Source organism: Microcaecilia unicolor, chromosome 6 (genome assembly GCF_901765095.1).
Source record: "Microcaecilia unicolor chromosome 6, aMicUni1.1, whole genome shotgun sequence".
Classification (NCBI taxonomy): Eukaryota; Metazoa; Chordata; class Amphibia; order Gymnophiona; family Siphonopidae; genus Microcaecilia; species Microcaecilia unicolor.
The window spans coordinates 278,468,098-278,489,139 of record NC_044036.1 but is presented as its reverse complement, the minus strand read 5'-3'; the positions used below and the strand labels follow the sequence as shown (position 1 = coordinate 278,489,139).

At 43.2% G+C, this 21,042-nt stretch overlaps 1 protein-coding gene across 1 annotated transcript in view; it reads right to left on the bottom strand.

Annotated features, from left to right (window-relative positions):
* Positions 1-21,042, bottom strand: part of STOM (stomatin) — a 55,452-nt gene that overhangs the window by 7,236 nt on the left and 27,174 nt on the right. The window contains exons 2-5 of the mRNA XM_030207559.1: positions 8,547-8,650; positions 7,449-7,521; positions 3,603-3,685; positions 2,332-2,535 (exon numbers count right to left, since the gene is read on the bottom strand). Coding sequence (XP_030063419.1) covers positions 2,332-2,535; positions 3,603-3,685; positions 7,449-7,521; positions 8,547-8,650 — 464 coding nt within the window. The remainder of the gene's footprint in view (positions 1-2,331; positions 2,536-3,602; positions 3,686-7,448; positions 7,522-8,546; positions 8,651-21,042) is intronic.

Below are 21,042 nucleotides of genomic sequence, written 5' to 3'. Positions count from 1 at the left end.
TTGTTATACTGCTTTACATAATGCAAGTATTAAAGCGGTTTACACACATGAAGTCAGCCAGATTCTGTTTATGGCGTCTAAAATGTAGGCACGCCGGAATAACGTGCTTAATGCTATTCTATAAATCACGTTTACAGTAAGATGCAGTTTATAGAATATCTTATAGGCCAGGGGATGGCGTGTACATTTACACCACTGAAAACCTGGTGTAAATGCCCGTGCCGAAATGTACGCGCATTCCCCTGAATTCTGTTAAAAACGCATGTAAACGTGATGGACACCCCCAACATGCCTACACTCCTCCCATGGTCACGCCCCCTTTTAGGTAAGTGTTTTGGAATTTACATGCGCCTTTTTATAGAATACGCCTAAAAGGAAGTGTGTGTAAATTCCAACTATTGCTAATTAGTGATAATTGGTTATTGGCCAATTATGACTAATTGGCTCATTACTCGATCAAGTAGTGTGTGTAAGTTGGCTGAGCACACAATTTAACACGTGCTACTTGCTGTGCCATACACAGAATCCAGCCATGTGCTTATTGCTACTGTAGTTTTTGCCTTTTTTCCTAGCAAAAAAATTTTTGCAATTTAAAAAAAGGACAATAAAAAATGTATTTGGAACAGTATAAATTTTATAACACCACGGGAGGAAGTTATCAAGGTGTGGTAATATGCGGGCTTCTAGTCGCCAACCTGTGGTATATCTTGGTACCACAGTTGATGATTCCCATGGTAAATGCATAACACAGATTGTGATTAACGTCCCATGCAGAGTTATGCCACAGTCTGGGAGCATGGGGGGGGGGGGGGGGGGGGGGGGGAGGGAGGGAGGAAGGAATCCCTTGGTAGCTTGGAAAGAAATCCCCGATGATGAATCTAATTCTAGTTTCACCTGAAGATCAAAAATGGGTAAAAGAAAACCGAGGTTAAGAAAAATTAATTGCTTTCTTCAAAAGTCCCTGTATTAACTCACATCATGAGTGCAACAAGGGCTGTGAGCTGGCAAAAATTAGGAAATGCTACTTTCTATAGACTAAAATGGCCATATTTTGCACTTGTGCAGAAAAACTGATGTTTTCTGCTCAGAACTCCCAACATATACAACTGCAGCCTCATTTTGTACATAAATAAAGAGGCAGGCACTGAGCTGTGTGTTTATGCCAGACATTTTCCTCTGGGCTTTTCTTTGAAAAACTTCCCCTCCCCACTCTCTAAGAGTTCACCACTTCCTTGTCAGAGAATCCTGGGTCCTCATTCAGTTGACGGTTACCATTCTTCTAGCTCAGATTGCAAAAAAACAGTTGACAAACCATCATCCTTCACATTTGTCAGAAAGAGGCTTTTGCAACAACATTCCACTGGCAGGAAACTAAAATGTGTTACTGCCCTTTTGAAGAAATTCACACAAGGCTGTGTATGGCAAGTATAACTGGACATAGATGTCCCGTTATGATATTATCACTAATAATGGGCTATATGAAAAGTCCATAAAAGGTGCCTATTTGTATGAAGACAACATAGGCGCTCATGCGCCTTTATAAAAGGTTGTACAAGGACCTTCATAAGCATAAATTCAGAACTGTATAAATGTGCAAATGCAGACACAGTATTTTTGTGCATATAAGCCACAAACTATAACCTGTACTCTAGTACGTGGACAGTAAGCAACAAACATGTGCGCGTGTCTGAACAAAACCAAAAGTGAAAGCACATATTTAGGTTTGACAAACCATTATAAAAGTAGAAGAGGGGGAAGGAGCATGTCTGGCATACGCAGGCAAAGGTTTTGCGGTAAGTGTGACTCGTGTACAAAACATACACGAGTCACACTTACTGCAAAACCTTTGTGTGCATATGCCAGACATGTTCCTCCCCCCACTTTTACTTTAATAATGCAGTTTAACCATGCATAAAATTTGCATATGATTGTTGCACTGCTGTTGCGTTGTGATAAAACTTCACTTTGCACGGTCCACTGCTCATTTACGTAACCAGGGCTGTGTATAAACCACATCCTTGTACCGCGATCCCTCTAGTCAAAATGTAAAAATGACTATTATTTGTTGCTTGTATATGTGAAAATACAGTATATAAAACTACAAGCAAACATTGGAACTCTACCCAAACAATGATCTCATGACTGCCTCCAGTTCCATCTATGCGAAGGATCTTACTTTGCAAGAGCAGAAGAATAGTTTGTATGCATTGCATTTTACCCATGTGTTTCTACTGAATGTGCCTCCCAGGCTGCAGTCCCAGTGGAACCTTCCGGTCATGTTTCATAAGAGCGGCACAATATGTTTAGCAGACAGGGGAACATTATAGGTACCTGCATGTTGTGAGCAATCTCTTCCCTGTCAGACAGAATCTGGGCAAGGTTCTTGGTCCCCAGCACATTCCTCAGTGTAGTCTGGGCCAGCAGCCGAGTTGCTGAGTCAGCATTTGTGATATTGGCCACTGCCAGAGTAGCATTTTGGACCCGGTAATACACAACTCCATCCACGCTGACTGTCACAGAATCCTTGGTAAGAACCTAGGCGTAAGAGCAATATATTTCAAGCTATTGGTGGTGAACTGGCAGCATTCAGTCACTTATCCACAAAGATGTACCTTTAAGACATCGCAGTGTGATTAAGGAAAGAGAAACGCAACTTCAAAGCACATAACAAGTGACCACAATCTTAAGTCTTCCTGAAAGCAGTTTCTGTTTGCACTTAAAACTAAAATCCAAACAAAAACAGAGCGTAACAGGGAAATTTCTTAAAACCTACAACGGCGCAAGTTCTACTTCTGCTTTTGAATGTGTTCCCCTACTTTTGTACCATCTGTAAGCAGCAGGTCCTGAGAAGTACTGACCCAGGATATTATCAATGTAAGAATCATGACAAATCTTCCTGTTAATCATAGTAGGCTGAGAGAGTTCTTTTCTCCTGTGAAAAATGGTATAAAACCATTACTTCTTAATAACATGCACCATCAATTTCAGCTGTGCTGAAGGGCTGTTTTGTGAGTGCCTGGCTGAGCTGTTTACAATAACCCTGGCCATATTTGAGAACAAAGAGGAAAAAAAAAAAAGGGACTTGCTTGCCAAGTTTCATCTTGCTATGCGGCTGGTTCCCTTCAGAGGGAAGGATCTCACACCACAGACAACAAGCCCCAGACTAGCAGACTATGAGAGCAGAAACTTATCAATTATCGTTCAAAGAAATCAGAATAAATGAAGACAAAATGCGTTTTTCTACTCTTTGTAAATTATGGGAGTCTTCAATATTTTCCCTTGTTAAAAAGGCTAAAAAGCTCCAGGACTCAGCCCTGAAAGGAATGGCACAGAATCCCCAGCAGGGCAAACTGCTCGAGATGAATCATGCCAGGTTTCTAAATCAATGGTAATTACATGTTATAATGTGTATTATTTTCTGAAAGTCATATGGTATTAGAAGCCTCAGCCCCTGAACACCTGGGATACATTTACAGAGTTTTAACAGCTTATGTTGGAAGCAGAGGGGTTTTCACTACCACTTTTAACCCCATATAAAGTGAAGCATTCCTGAGCGTCTACAATGTGGCAAGAGAGTCGGGCACAGTAACGGCTGCTCTTACCTCTTGTGGAGGTATATCAAACGAAATGGTTCTCATGTCCACTTTAATAAAGTTGTCCGTGCAGGGCAGGATGAAAAACAGACCTATAATATAAAGCATTGACAATAATGAAATCACCCCACCCTGAACTGTTCAGGAGCATCAAGTCTACAGTGCTGTCCTAGTACATTTCTTTTCCGGGCACTGTTACCAAACATCTCCAAGTATGCACAAACGGACCTCCGAGAGTGAAGAACCCTGATGGAAATAATGCCTGGAAGAATAACCCAACAGATATTGTACCTTGCAAGACCACTTACAATTGTTTATGTATTACAGGGCAAACAACTGGATAATAAAAAAAAAGGGGGGGGGGGGGGCGGTTAACAGTCATGGCAAATCTAAATACAAGAACGACTGTGATGGTTTTTTTGGCCAGAAGCAGGTGGCTGAAGCCAAGGGGCACAACCCTTCGTTCCATTTCCAGACTGACAGCCTGTACCGTGCATCTCAGGATAATTCACCATGCAGAGACCAGGATGGAGGCAGGAGAAGCAGCAGCAGCAGCTATTCAGTGAACACTAAACATGAGGCCCTGTTAAATATCATCCTCCTAGTTTATTAATTGTCCTTCACAGAGCCCCAGACTAATAACAAATTAGACTTTTCTCTGAAGCTCCAGCTCTGGGCAGACACACAATAGACTCTTAATGGACTGATAGGAAGCTATCAGTAGGTACAGACAACAGAGTGACATAGGTCTCTTAACCCTGTGGTGGTGCAGTTAGCAGAAATGGGAGTTACAGACTGAAAAGGAAAACACTGATGGACCCTCACTGGTGCTAATGCTTCCTGTTTGGTAACAAAAGGAAATTGGTTGGTTTGGGCAATTTGCAGTCAAACAAAAAGCTGAAACCGGTATCTAATGGCTTAAAAGGAAGAAGTCCAGCTGGCACCCATTTAATCTAAAAATCTCAGTCGTTTGTAAAGCTGGTATTTATCTTGCAAATTGCAGTTCACATGTGGATTAGTACAAGTTTAAAGCTGTGCTGCCGAGTTACACATTTCTGCCACTATCTTTCTGTTCACCAATAGATAAACATTCTGGAAGTAGTTCTGAGATTTACCTGTCATGGAAATTCAAAAGTTGCTCAAGACAGAATTAAAAATGTAATACCAGGATGAACTAACCTAGATGAGTCATGCGGGAAAAGGAAGTCATGCTTTAACCTGGGCAATTCCAAGTCCTCTGATTACTTCATTTATGGTTTCGTGTTTTGGATTACTACCATGAAGAGGCGCAACCGAGTGGGCAAGTTGAGACTGAATTGCTACTGTACATCGTCATTCTGATGTGTGGGCAAGCACAATTATGGGAATTTACCATGATAACAGTACTATGAAAATGACATCTTTTAATGCCCTGTACCGTCATTTGTTTTTATAGTTGTAAGCCACGTTTATAAACCACCTTTAGCAATTATCATTTTAAATTTGAGCAAACAAAAACATTATGGCTGCCGTGTTAAGTCTACTCGGATAGGTGAAAATAAGGGTCAAACAAGTTGTAGGCGAGACCTTATTGGACAAACTTAAAAGATCTGTGACTAGCTTTCAAAAGTTATCCTCTACATCACGTCAGTGAAAAAACACCCCAGAATAGTCACACTGGGTTTAAACAGTACAGACTCATGTCAGTCTGACTTTCTGCATGTTGTCATTAAAGCTGAGCAACCTGAAACAAACAATTATTTTTTTCTTTTTTTAATTGAAAATTTTTTGATAGAACAAGCAATCAATATTCTAACAAACTATAGAATAAACTAACAGTGGCATTGCTACCCTAATCCCTTCCCTCACTCACCCCCCCTCCTCACCCAAACACAAAACACAGACCAGAGGATGGCCCTCCCAAGTCTCTAAAGAGGTCTGCATTTCCATCTATAAAGTTAAACAGCAAGTGCGATCAGCCGCAGGGCATCGAGGTCCACTCCTAACTGGAGTCTCCAAGTGGTATAACTGTCCCATTGTTTGTGGAATCTCAAAATTTGACCAGTTCGTATGGCTGTTAATTTAGACACCTGGTAGAGGTGATCCATTTTAGGAACAACCTTCACCACCGGAGGTGGGAGGGGGCTCCTCCAAGCTGCTGCCAGTGCAATTTTTCCCACCACCAAGAAAGTGGAAGCTAGGCGGTGAACAACGGGTTGAACCCCCACAGGTCAAAAGTGTAGAAGACAGTTGTCCGCTGTAGCTGGATAGTCCACGGCCGTAAACTGTCAAAGTGTACGGAGCAATTCCGCCCAGTAATCATTTATTTTAGGGCAAGACAACCATATATGGAGTATATTCCCCACCTCTGTGCAACCCCTCCAACAATGGCCTGAGCCCTGGTTATACATTTTTGCTAGTCTATGGGGAGTATAATACCATCGATATAGTAATTTGTACCCATTATCCACCAGAGAGCTAGAGACAGATAACCTTAACAGATGCCCAAAAGCCCTCTCTCAACTTTTCAAATCATGGCCGACTCCCAAATCCCGTTCCCAAATAGGGGACTACTATAATAACAGTGTGACATACAAGCAGGAGATACAGCCCCTAGAATTCCCCCCTCAAAGTGCACATTCCAAAGCTGTGTCATCTAGGGCCAATTCCTCCCTAGCCCTGCGATAGATGTTGAAGCAAACACTCTTAACTAAACTCCAAACAGAATCACAAAGCAGAAGACAAGTCAGTACATATCACAGGACCCTATGGCTACCCACGTAGGAAAGATATTCAAAATAAAAGGGCTCAGACATGCCTCTGTATGAATGCAGTATATCATAGCTCAAAGCAAAAATTACCAAGCAAGGTGCTACATTGGTGAAGCAAGCCAAAAATGAAGGACACATTCCATAATATATTACAGAGAAAAACCTCTTGAAAAAATCATTCCCTCAAATGCCCTTACAATTAAGTACTTAAAGGGAAACCAGGAATACACCAGAAAATATTTCAAAGAAGAATGATCACAAGGACTGTGACAAAAACACACATTATCAGATACTAGCCATTAAGCCCGTTAAAACAGGCGAGATTTCCAGCAACCCTTCTCGCCGCCGCTCCCTCCCCCCTCCGTGCGGGGCCCCCTGCAAAGACCTGACAGCGCCTCTCACTTCTGTGTGAAAGTGCTGCAGGCAGCAGTAGATCGCTCTGCTGCTGCCTGCAGCGCTTCCACATGGAGGTGAGAGGCGCTGTCAGGTCAGTGCAGGGGGCCTGATACGGAGGGGGCGGGAGCGGCGGCAGGGATGGGGGGGGAGGGGGGAGGTTGGTGAGCACGATGTTCGTTTCCAGGCGGCAGCGTCCGACAGTCCGACTCCGTTTCCCTCTCTGTTCCGCCCTCTGTCATCACGTCTTGACGCGAGGGCGGGACAGAAAGGGAAGTCTCTACAACGCATTTGCAGGTGAGTTGGTCACTTGCCATTTATATGTTTGATAGGGTCTTTGAACTGTAAAGTATTACAATCTCATTGCCTCCATCTGTCCTCTGAGCTGTAAGGACACAGGCAAACAGCCTTAGACAGATGGTACCTGCAATTGGTACTGTTTAAATCCACTGTAAGTGCATTGTTTCTTCACTGACCTGATATGAAGAGGATAATGTTTCTGTGCCAAGCTTTCCAGAGTTAAGTTAATCCAATAAAAAGTCTCACCTACAACTTGTTTACAATACAGACCCTTATTTTCAACTGAAATTAAGATTGTCATTATTCCATGTCTGTGTCATAGGATCCCATTTTTTTGGAGCCTTGGCAATCTGAATAATCACTACCAAATTGATGTTTTCTGCTTAAACATGAATGTTACTTAAAAACTAACCCGGTCCTTTTGCACCTCCAGGCACGATGCGACCCAGTCTGAAGATGATGGCTCGTTCATACTCCTTTATTATCTGCAAAGAAAAGCTGGTCAGTTCATGCAGCGTCAGGAGCAGCGTTACTACTGATCTTTACAATAAAGATGGGATATTTACCAACATCTCTTCTCCAGGACTGAAATAAAAGGCAGAATTAAGTTTATTCCAACTCCCAGCTCAGTCGTTGTGAGGGAAAAACACTTTAGCTCTGCCTGGTTTGCCTTCTAGCCCAAGTCCGAACCTACCCAAACTATGCTCATAAAGGTGAGGTTGTAGAGAAGAGAACCAGTACTTTTGGGCTTTTACTTCTCTGGGGTTCCTCCCCCAAGATGTCTCAGCTTTCCTCCTCCCCCCCCCCCCCAATCATGGCTGCGACAGTCCTAGGTAAGAGGGCTACAGACCACAGTTCTTTTCACTGGGTGTGCCAACCTTCCAACTACTACTTGTAGATAAACCTTGTGTAATGGACTGGAATAAAATAGTTTTAATAAGAATAGATGAATAAGACAAACTATTTTTCTCAAAAGTGAAATTGCACCTAAACAATAAGGCCATTTTTAAAGCACATAGACTTACAAAGTTACACAGTAACCTATGTAACTTTGTAAGTCTATGTGCTTTGAAAATGAGCCTCAAAATATATGTCATTGGTGTCAGCCAAGGGATTAGCATGAATGCTGTGCACTGTCGTATGCAGAATCTACATTCAGTTCTTACGTCAAATTGTGTCTTCTGCTCCCTGGGCTTGCCATGGGGGTAGAATCTGTAGTCCCTGAGAGCCATGGGGGTAAAGGGAAGAGAGGGTAGATAGGTGTAGAGCGCCATTCTGTAATGCTGCCACCTAGTGGATTTAGAGCACAATTGCAGGGTTCCAGAAGCAGCCCTGGTTGTGTGGCCATATTCTAGGCGAGTCACTACAATTATTAAACTAAGAGTTGAGAAGGATACATGGTTGCGAATGAAGGTGTTGTATCCTCATTCTGACTGAGCTGGAAGACCAAAGGAGCAAGAGAAAAACTGCTCTACCTCCCTCCCCCCAACCCTTTCCCCAAAGACATTACCTTTATGCACATCCAGATTGAAATGGGAAATGTAATGATTGTAAAGAAAAATGATACAACCACCAAAATCCAGCCACATGCTCCAAGACCACCTCTGGAGTCATCTGAAACACAGAACACAGGAGGCTGAGTCAGAAGACGGAATGTCATCATCTAACATACTAAGGGGTAGATGCACTAAAACCATCGCTAAAGCCCTTCCCTTACCGATTCCTTAGCGAATCGGTAAGCAACGGGAATGCATTAAGGAAATCACATGCAAATGAGCTGATCGCTGCTAGCTCATTTATATGGGATTTCCTTCCAAGCCAGTCGGCCAGCTGAGCATACGCAGGGCAGCCAAGCGTTATGCTGGCTGCTCTGCGCATGCCAAGGACGTCCTTTAAGGACGTCCTTCACTGAGAGAAAAAAAAAAGTCGTCCCCATAATCGGGAGGGAGATGAAAGGGTTATGAGGAGGCTCCCGATGCTGTTGGCAGCTATCGGCAGTTTCTGCTTCGGCCGCCTTGCTCCTTTCTGTCTGCCCCGGGGTGTTAGCAGCACGTCCGATGCCCCTCCTCCAGGTCTCTCTCAGCCAATCGCAGTGCGTTTAGCTCTCAGATAAACGCGCTGTGATTGGCTGAGAGAGACCTGGAGGGGCATAATCGAAAGAGACGTCCAAATAGTTTTTTTGATTTGGACGTCCTCGGCACTAGGAGGACACCCATCACAAAAAAATCAGGGGGAAAAACGTCCAAGTGCTCGTCAGGGCCGTCCTTTATTTTTGTTTTGTTTTGTGAAGGACATCCATGTTAGGCACTTTTGAAGGATGGCCCTGACGAGCACTTGGACGTGGCTAGGCAGTGAAGGATGTCCATAAAGGCCGGCCCTGACGAGCACTTGGACGGTTTTTTTCCTAATTTTTTTTTTGTTAAAATTTATAGATGTTTTTAGAGGTGAATAAATCCCGTGCAGCCCCAATGAGAGGTACAGACCTCCCGTTAGATTTCCCACAGTTAGGCAATCGGAAACCGGTAGTGCATCTCATTACAATACAATTTATACACATTATAATACTAATTTGCTCATCTGCATTCCATTTTCGTTAGCTGCTACCGTGATAGGAAAATGCCCTTTTGTGCATGTCCTGGTTTACTACTTGCACGTTAAACTGGCTAGAACCAGTTTAAAACCCACGTTAATGGCTCGTTAAGTTTAGTGCATCTGGCCCTCAATGTGTCCCACTGTTCCACACAATACCAAGTTATCAAATGCAGGAATACATGAGACTGTGTATTGAGGTATGCATTCAATTTATAAATCATAAAGTTAGGGGGCTAATCTAAAACAAAATATCTTCTTCTCCTTCTTTTGCAAATCAGACTCCAAAACTAATAGCCAGAGTGGTTACACATGCTAAAACAATCTCTGCATCTTGTTTGAAAAGTTCTTGAGAAAAAGACTCAACAAATTGTTCAAAATAGTCACTGTGAATGCTCATAAGGGTTATGCGATTGTGGCAGGACTTTAAAAGATGCTATTTTTATGGTATCCTAGTAATCAGCTGTGCCATGACTTATTTTTTTGTTGTTGTGAGCTGCGCAAGCAAAAAACCAGCACAAAGGGCCTTTAAAAACAAAAGGGAACACAGTCTTTTCATATAAAAAACTTTTAATGGTGAACTTTGCTTGAAGAAAGACCCAACACGGGCCGTGTTTCAGTGCCACCGCACCTGCGTCAGGGGTCTGTGAAAAGGGGGAAAACGATGCCTCCGTCTGGTTTAGAAGATTCATGAATTCTATAACCTCAGCCACTTGATATATTTCTGCGTCACCAATGGCATCTCCAAATGTGTCTTCTGGAAAATTGATATCAGTGCGGTATAGGCCCCCCACTAGTTTGGTTTTTGTACTTAGTTCCCTCTCTTTGTTACATTATGTTGTTGTGAGCTGCAGCATTTTTATTAACCACCTTTTCGGCAATGAGTTATGGATTCTGTGTTACCACATCTAAAAAAAGGCAGCAGAATTAGTAAAAAAAACCCGAGTGAAGTGGAATGAATTGATTGTTTACACTTTCAAGAAGTACAAAGGCTAGGGGACATACCATGAAGTTACACAGTAAAATGTTTTCTCCTATTTGTTCACTCAAGGTACCAGTTACATAGTAACATAGTAAATGACGGCAGAAAAAGACCTGAACGGTCCATCCAGTCTGCCCAACCAGATAAACTCATTTTACATGGTATGTGATACTTTATATGTATACCAGATTTTGTTTTGTCCCTGCCTTTCTCAGGACACGGACCGTAAAAGTCTGCCCAGCACTGTTCATGTACTAAACGTTCTAAAGCTAACTGTCGAAGCCCCTTAAAATTTGCACTCCAGCCCATCCATATCTATTCAGCCACGATCAGGGCGCAGACTGTAGAAGTCCGCCCAGCATTGGTTTTACTCTCCAATTACCGGTGTCTGGAAATCATTGCCAGAAGGTATGGTAAAAGCAGCTGGGTTTAAAACAAGATTTGGACAAATTCCTGGGAAGAAGTCAATAAACCCTGACCACATCATTTAGGCAGACCTGGGAAAAGCCACTGTTTGGGATCCTGCAGGTACTTATGTCCTGGATTGGCCACTGTTGCAAACAGGATACCAGGCTAGATGGATCTTCAGTCTGACACATAAAAATTGTCTTACTGGATAAGTCCATACTTTCAGTATGTTAATTCACATCTTCTCTCTTTATAAAACGCACCTCCAACGTTCTAATGAAGCCTCACTTACCCAACGTTCTAAAAGTGAAGTGATCGAGATTGATTTTCCTCCATGAGTGTCTGCCCTGCCCATGCGTCAAACGTGATGACGTTGAGGGCGGAGCACTGACACTGAATGAATGGCATCGCTAACCCGTTGCTAGGAGGCTGAAGGAAAAAAGAAGTGGGGCACAGCCCGTTGCAGGCGCAGTATCCGCCCTTCGCCACGCCCCCCCAAAGTCAGCGCCCCTCACCCCTACACCCCAGCCCCAGGTTGCCAACGCTACCACCCTCCACCCCCCCCCCCCCAACGTCAACGCAGCCACTGCTCAATCAAAGAAGTGGGGCACAGCCTCTTCTTTCGCTTCAGTTTCGGCGGGACCACAGGAACAGCTGAAACACAAGCGAAAGAGAAAGCTGTGTGAAGCGGCGTCCCTGCGTGCAGGAGGTATAAACTTTTCAGCAACAGCCGGCTCTTACGAGGGGGAGGGCCAGAGAGGTGGGGAGGGGAGTCCTGAAACGACAGGGGAGGGAAGGGGGTCCTGGAACTGCAAAGGGAAGGGGGAGGGGAACAAGGAGGAGGGGGATCCTGCAACTCCGAGAGCGGGCGAGAGGTGGAGCGGGAAGGGGAGGGGGGGGGGGTCCTGCAAACTCGGTCTCATACACATACTCTCACACACAATGTATCTGTGTGAAACACGCTCTCTCTCTCTCACACACACTCTCTGACACACACACTCGCACCCAGTCTCATTCTCTCTCTGTCACACACACACACTCGCACAGTCACTCACACAGTCACTCTCACACACACACTCTCTCAAACATACACACTACGAGGAAAACCTTGCTAGCGCCCGTTTCATTTGAGTACGAAACGGGCCTTTTTTACTAGTATTCTGATAAAAAGGACAATATATGATTAAAAAGCAGTGTCAGTGTGACATTTCAGCTCTGCAGCCATTGAACTGTCTTCTTAGCAGCACAAAAATAACGTTGCTCCTTCCTCCGAGTAAACCGAAGGTAGGCATCATGCTAATAAGAATACTTAGGGAAATAAAGGGAAATAATTGTGTCCATGTTACTAAAAAAGTACCAGAACCAGGAAAAAATATTTTTTGGATAAATATAAAATATATATTTCTCAAAGATTACTACTCCAGAGAACAACTGTATGTTATTTTTTCACTAGAGTTAGGAGACACGAGCTGAGCCTAATCTATTTCTCTTCCCAACCTCCCTGCTCCCTCCAGTCACAAGCAGTTTCCCTGAAGACAAACCAGCTAAATTGAATTTTGAATCCTATGGTTTTAAGTAGAGTGAAGGTTGGAAACTGGTTCCCATTAATTCCCAGGCGCCCTATACTAGGGCAGCTCAGAGAAGAACCTGTAAAAATGCATAACAAGTCATGTGATCCTATGGACAACAAGAGTCTCTCTTGCCTCTGAGGCACATTCTAATGCTCAATGCATGAACACTCTCAAAAGGGGAAAAGAAAAAAAAAAAAAAAAAAAAAAAGAGAACTGCAAATTAAAAACAAGTTATTTTCCCAATTTCTCCTCCCTTCCCCCTCCCCTCCAGTACTAAACTGAATCAGAGGACATCTAAGAAGCCTTAGCTGTCTCACCATCTTCCTCTTAATTCTTGCAAATATATGTTCGAGTCACAAAAAAAGTGTGTTTTAGCAGTACAGACAGAACTTTAAGGGGCTGAAGCTATTGGGCATCAGTTGGGTGGGTAATTCTGAGAAACATAATGGGGATTTAAGGATGGGTAGTTTTGGCAGATGGAAAGGAAAACTCCCCTTTTAACAGCACACAGTTATTCACAGGAGGTGCAAGACCTCAATTTACTATCAAGCTAAGGGTGGGACCCCACCGTACACAGGTCAAAAAGATATCTAGGAAGAAATGAGAAAGATTCATTATCCAGTATGGTTTCAAACTACTTTAAGACTTGCTCAGTCTCTTAAAAATCACAGTTCTATAGTAAAGAAGATTTTTAGTTAAACTGATTTAGCGGTAGGGTCTGTGCTGAGCTGGTTCAACTCAACTGCTCTCAAGATCACGATTGCAGACCAGGACCCTGCTTTTCTTTTCAATTTCTCTGCTTGATTTTTGAAGCTAGCCAATGGCAAAAGCTTGCATTAAAGCCACACAGTAACACAGTAAATGATGGCAGATAAAGATCTGCGCGGTCCATCCAGTTTGCTCAACAAGGCTGCCAGAGCTGCATCTGCCACTCTGTGCAGGCCAATCATTCATCATTAAACACCGATTGGCAATTTGCCATCATGCCAGCCACATACAGCTAGTTAAATAAGAATGCAATCGTAGAATATATGATAAAACCAAAAGTATTGTTAACAGTATTCAACAGCAAGATTTCTTCTCTTCCCTTTTGAGATGAACAGCACCCTCACTTGTAGCATATGATAATAAAGTGCTATAACTATTTACTTCCTCTCCAGAAGTATCAACCCTACGTATGAATACAAAAATCAACTACCACACTCTAATAAGTGGTAATTTGCATCTTGAGAAATCCAAAGTGGAGGGGGAGCCAAGAAAAATAAATAAAAAAGACTGCACGCCTTACCCGTTTGACCTTTCCCATGAAAAGCACAACACACAAGACTATTACTATAGCTGCAGTAGGGATACAATTTAGGACAGTGCTGCTCTATGCCAGTTCCAACTCCATAGGAATGAAAAGCATGCTCATGTCCTTCTCTGTAATAAAAATAGACCGTTGCCAGCTTGCCATCCACATGCACACACTGGTGGCATACCAGCTCGGAGATTTAAGGGTGAATTAGCCCAGACAGTGAGATGATTCAGATGTGTCCAGAGTATCAGTCTAGGGAGATTTAAGTGTATTATTGTTGGCCAAAGAACAGAAATACTAAAGAAAAAGCAGACAGAGTAGAGGCAATGAGATGGTTTTCAAAGGAATTTGTTCAGTGGATGAAAGTTAAGTGCATAGGTTTCACTGCACAGGTACTTGTAACAGTAGAGGAAAGGGATGGGGAAGGGGGAGGTAAGTTACATAGGATGGTGCACATAGATTTATTTCCTCTTATTGGTTAGGCTATTTGGTTTCCTCTCACTGATGATCTGTGCAGTGGCAGAGAAAGGACTCAAAGGAGAGGGAGACTTCAAATGAGCGACACTCCTAACCCATGAAACTTGGCATCTGTGCAAGCTGCTTAAATCATAATCTCCAGCTCCTGGTATTAACTTCTTTCTTTGACGCTCTGGGTGCTTGTAACTGGGGCAACTTTTTAAAAATTGTGTGTAAAATGTTTGATGACCAAGTGTTTAAATATATTTTTCTGGATACTTTGCAGCTGCACCCTGTGTGACACGACCCTGGCACCCCTGCCCACTGCACGGCAGAGGAGATGAAGAACGGAGTGATTTTTGCATCTCTCCCTTGAGCTCTGTACGGCTACACCACCTGTCAGCCCTTGGGACAACCCTGATTAGGAATCCCATTTCTTTTAAAATTTCTCAGTTAAAAAAAAAAAATCACGTTTCAAATATATAAATTTCCATTAAGAAATTATATAGGAAAAAAGACCATATTAACAGAGATCAGTTATCCTAGTCCAAATATGTCAAAAGGAATAAGGATCTACACTGAAAACTAAACCTACTTCAACCGACCATAATATAAACTAAACCACTCCTAACTTCTCCTCTAAATATACTTCCTTATCTATAAGGAACATATTTGAGTTGGCTAGGATAGAAAAGTACATAGCAGACATCCCGAAACCTTTCAAGCACTTGCAAGGAAACTGGAACAAAAAACCCCCAAACATCAACAGGAAACCACACAACGAAACTCAAACAAGAACTGGACAACACTCAACCCTTCCTTGACTACCCAATGTACCCCATCACTTATTGATCCTTAATGCAAGTACCACTCTGTATTTCTCTTACCGGAATTGGCGATCGCCATCACGGTATCATGTAAGCCACATTGAGCCTGCAAATACGTGGGAAAATGTGGGATACAAATGCAACAAATAAAAAAAATAAAGTTATACTATGCTATACTAGATAGAGGCTTGTATCCCACCAAGTCCCTTGAAAAAGCAGGTAACAATCATATGCACCAATAACGAATAGTTGAGCTCTGGAGCTCTCTGCCAGAGGATGTGGTAACAGCAGTTGGCGTATCTGGGTTTAAAAAAAGGTTTGGATAAACTCCTGGAGGAAAAGTCCACACTCTGCTATTGAGACAGACATGGGAAGCAACTGCTTGCCCTGGGATTTGTAGTATGGAGTGTAGCCATGATTTGGGTTTCTGCCAGGTACTTGTGACCTGGCTTGGCCACTGTTTGGAAAACAGGATACTGGGCTAGATGGACCACTGGTCTGACCCAGTATGGTTACTCATGTTCTTATGTAAAGAAAAAGTATAACTATACAATTCCATCTCCTAAATTCGCAAAAAGGCAAGTTTTTAGCTTTCTCCAAAACAACAAATATGAGGAAGAAGAAGAACGAATATCCTGTAGAAGAAAGTTCCACATTCTTATGGCATGGAAAACTAAAGATCGACCATATAGCGATCTATATTTTACACCTTTCAAAGATGGTAGCTGCAAAATAAGATGATCCACACTTCGATCCTTAAAAGAAGTATCTGACAATGAAAATCATCTGGAGCACCACCATATGTTTTAAAAACTAAACAAAATTGAAAAACAATTCATGTTTCTATGGGAAGCCCATGAAGACCAGCAAATAAACCAGGTCACATGATCAAGGGACTCATTTTCGAAACAAAAAAAATGTCCAAATCACTATTTTTGAAATACATTTTAAAGATGTCTAAGTAGTTCGTCTGCAGTATGTCCAAATCACAAGGGGGTGTGTTGGGGGTGGATTTGGGCATTCCTAACACTTGGACATTTTTCTGCCATAATGGAACAAAACAAAATCACCCAGGGCTACCATTTACACATTTTGGTCTAGATCTGTTTTTATCACGACTAAGTGATAAAAGGTACCTCATGAAAGGCTACAGAGGAAATTGGAGGGCCATGGGATAGGAGGAAATGTCCTATTGTGGATTAAAAACTGGTTGAAGGATAGGAAACAGAGAGTAGGGTTAAATGAGCAGTATTCACAATGGAGAAGGGCAGTTAGTGGGGTTCCTCAGGGGTCTGTGCTAGGACCGCTGCTTTTTAATATATTTATAAATGATTTAGAGATGGGAGTAACTAGTGAGGTAATTAAATTTGCTGATGACACAAAGTTATTCAAAGTCGTTAACTCGCGACAGGATTGTGAAAAATTACAGAAGGACCTTACGAGACTGGGAGACTGGGCAGCTAAATGGCAGATGACGTTTAATGTGAGCAAGCGCAAGGTGATGCATGTGGGGAAAAAAGAACCCGAATAATAGCTACGTCAGGCAAGGTTCCACGTTAGGAGTTACGGACCAAGAAAGGGATCTGGGTGTCATCGTCGATAATACACTGAAACCTTCTGCGGCTCAGAAAGCGAATAGAATGTTGGATATTATTAGGAAAGGTATGGAAAACAGGTGTGAGGATGTTATAATACCGTTATATCGCTCCATGGTGCGACCGCACCTTGATTATTGTGTTCAATTCTAGTCGCCGTATCTCAAGAAAGATATAGTGGAATTGGAAAAGGTGCAGCGAAGGGTGACTAAAATGATAGCGGGAATGGGACGACTTCCCTATGAAGAAAGACTAAGGAGGCTAGGGCTTTTCAGCTTGGAGAAGAGACGGCTGAGGGGAGACATGATAGAGGTATATAAAATAATGAGTGGAGTGGAACAGGTGGATGTGAAGCGTCTGTTCACGCTTTCCAAAAATACTAGGACTAGGGGGCATGCGATGAAACTACATTTAAAACAAATCGGAGAAACTTTTTCTTCACCCAACGCGTAATTAAACTCTGGAATTCGTTGCCGGAGAACGTGGTGAAGGTGGTTAGCTTGGCAGAGTTTAAAAGGTGGTTAGACGGTTTCCTAAAGGACAAGTCCATAAACCAGTACTAAATGGACTTGGGAAAAATCCACAATTCCGGGAATAACATGTATGTTTGTACGTTTGGGAAGCTTGCCAGGTGCCCTGGCCTGGATTGGCCGCTGTCGTGGACAGGATGCTGGGCTTGATGGACCCTTGGTCTTTTCCCAGTGTGGCATTACTTATGTACTTAAGGCATAAACCCCGTTACTCCCACAGTGGTTACTGATACCCCCCTACCCCCCCCCAAAGGTGTGAAAGAAACGGTACATACCAGCCCCTTTGACAGCTTCAGATGTTATGGACAGTCCTATTAGGTCAGCAAGCAGGAGTAGCCTAGTGGTCAGTGCAGTGCACTATAGAGAAGGGAACCCATGTCCATATCCCACTCTAACTAGTACACTTGTGGTGGAACGTGTGAGCCCACAAAAACCTACTGTACCTACATAAAAGGTGACAGTTGTAGGCATAAGGGTTATTGCAGTGGTGTACAGTTGGGTACAGTAGGTTTTTGCTGCGTTGTGGAAGGTTCATCATACAATATAAGGGGGCAACAGTGAGATGTGGACCTGGGACCTTTTATGTGAAGCCCACTGCAGTGCCCTCTAGGGTGCCGCACAGCTCTGCTGGGATGTCTGTGTGGCCAGTCTACTAAGAATGCTGGTTCCTCCTACATCCCAATGGTGATTTTTGTTTTTCCACTTGGACTTTTTTTTTTCAAAACTGGTCCAAAAAGATAGATGCACTGAACACAGCATCTACCTTTTTCAGGTTTGAAAATGGCTTTGTTTGCTACAAAGTCAGATTTAGACATCATATCGAAAATACCCCTCCAAATCTACTTTTCCTAGAAATCAGCCTAGCAGCTGTGTTCTGAATCAGCCTTAGCTTCTTCAGTAACTTCTATGAAATAACAAAATAACAGCCTGAACCAATAATCTGAAATGTTGAGGAAAAATAAAAGTCAAATTAAATGTAATTGCTTCAATTTTAAACACAGATTTTTGTAACTACAGAATTGCTAAAGATGAGTCTAAAAGCACCTCCAAGACCCTGGACTTCTCATCCATTGAAAGACATCACCCCTGATCCAGTACAGAACTCTGATTAAAAGCAAATCACAGTAGTTATCAGTTGCAGCTATCCAGAAATTCCTTATGATGAGTTGCCCTTGCCACATTGGGAAAAATCAGAATGGAATGACCAAAAAAACAAAACAAAAACCCAACCCATTCATCTTTCTTAGAAAAGAAAGATAAGTATTTTAGTTTTTTTTCCCTATTCAGATAAGAGTAATCAAGAGAATGGTTGCAGAAGTAATGACATTTTGGGATGTTTCAAAAAAAAAAAAAAAAAAAAAAGGCAGTCAGATTCAAAGGGTCCCCGATACTTAAAGTGATTTAAACAGCCAGCAGAGGCTCCTGGCCATTTAAATGGCTTACCCAAGGAAATTCAGTGGCAATTAGCCAGTTAGTGCCACTGAACTTCCCCGGTAACTGATCAGTGAGGGGTGGGTGGAGGGTGGGATATAGGTAAGAGCATTAACTTACCCAGTTAGTGCCAATTTTCAGCCTGATAACTGGCTAAGTAATGAGAGATGAAAAGAGAGGGGGAGAGAGACCCTTAACTTTATGCAGTGAAGTTAACAGAGTGCTGGTCTGAATATTGGCTGGCAGCCAGCTAACTTCCGGGTGACCGCTAAGGGACAGTTCAGCCTGCAGCTCTGAGCATTCAGATGCCACTTTACTGCCATGGGCTGAAAGAATTAGGTTCATTGACAGCTACCTCTTGGCCTTCTTCATCTGCTCCAGCTTGAGGACTAACACAATTAGTAATATCAATTATAACAGCATTTTTGAAAAGCAATATTTCCTGCAAATATCTCTCTATATAAAACGCACCACCAACGTTCTGAAGCCTCACTTTTCCAACGTTCTAAATGTGAGGCGCCAGAGATCAATTTTTCATCCATGACTGTCTGCCCCGCCCACACGTCAAACGTGATGACCTCGTGGGCGGAGCAATGACACTCACAGACCGTGTAGCACGTCTGATTGGCTGAGTTGGGTGAAGCCAAGGATGACGTCGCCAGCACAGCTGCTCCACAAAAAAACAAGGAAAGGGGGAGGAGTAGGGAAAAACGCGTAGGTGTTTCCCTACTCCTCCCCCTGCCTAGGAATTCATGCAACTCAGCACCCCCCCTTCCGATACAAACACTAAACAAAACTCCCCCCCCCCAATGCATCGGCACCTTTTTTTGCCCGCCCCGCGTCCCCCCCCCCCGCGACACTCCGGCCGAGTCCTGCACTTTGTTTTTTTTTTTTTAACACTCACAACGCGCGAACGATGCAGCCGGCAGCGATTGAAAGAGGCTGTCTGGGCTGGCGTCTGCGTCGGAGCTTCCCTCACCCTCTGCGAGTCCCGCGAAACAGGAAGTTGTAACAACGAAGGCGGGACTCGCAGAGGGTGAGGGAAGCTCCGACGCAGACGCCAGCCCAGACAGCCTCTTTCAATCGCTGCTGGCTGCATCGTTCGCACGTTCTGAGTCTTAAAAAAAAAAACTACGTGCAGGACTCGCCCGGAGTGTCGCGGGGGGGGAGGGGGGAAGGATTGGGGAGAGAAAGAGGGAAACCAACAGAGGGAAGGAGGGAAACCAACAGAGGGAAGGATTGGGGCGAGAGAGGGAAACCAACAGAGGGAAGGATTGGGGCGAGAGAGGGAAACCAACAGATGGAAGGATTGGGGAGAGAGGGGAAAAACAGATGGAAGGATGGGGAGAGAGAGGGAAAAACACAGATGGAAGGATTAGGGAGAGAGGGAAAAACATGGAAGGATGGGGAGAGAGAGGGAAAACAGATGGAAGGATGGGGAGAGAGAGGGGGAAAAACAGATGGAAGGATGGGGAGAGAGAGGGGGAAAAACAGATGGAAGGATGGGGAGAGAGAGGGGGAAAAAACAGATGGAAGGATGGGGAGAGAGGGGGAAAAACAGATGGAAGGATGGGGAGAGAGAGAGAGGGAAAACGGAAGGATGGGGAGAGAAAGAGGGAAGACGCTGGATGGAAGAATGCAGAAAGAAATAGGGGAGACACTGGAAGGATGGAGAGAGAAAGCAGAGCTGCTGGAAGGAAAAGGGGAATAGAGAAAGACTGGAGAATAAGAGGAAGGGGCATGGGGAGAACAAGGGTGAGGAAAAGATGAAAAGCCATAGGTACATGAAGGAAATTAAAGAATGGATAGTAAGAATGAATTAAATCTGGGCAGAGAGAGAGCCTGAAAAATATTGAAGAAAGCAAAGAAAAACGAGACAAAAATGACAAATGGCACAGAAGAGTTAAGCGAAAACAAAGGAAAGCAGAATCACAGACTGGGACCAATATGCAAAGAAAAACAGTCACCAGACAACAAAGGTAGAAAAAAATCATTTTATTTTCATTTTAGTGTTTGTAATATGTCCAATTTGAGAATTTACATTGCCTATCTTATTTTGCACTGGGTATACTGGAGCTGTAAGAGCTTACAGAGATTATTTATCATGAAAAAAAAAACACGTTATTTTTTTCTCCTATAGTACTATAATATTTTCAATAATGTCTGTTTATATGCGCCATGGCTGGTATAGGGGGTGTGGTTAATGTGGGTGTGGCTATCATAGGGGTGGAGACATATGTGGTGACCCCGCCCATTATGAGTACCGGCACCTTTTTTTCTACAAAAAAAAGCACTGACTACAGGCAACGCGCAAACACGA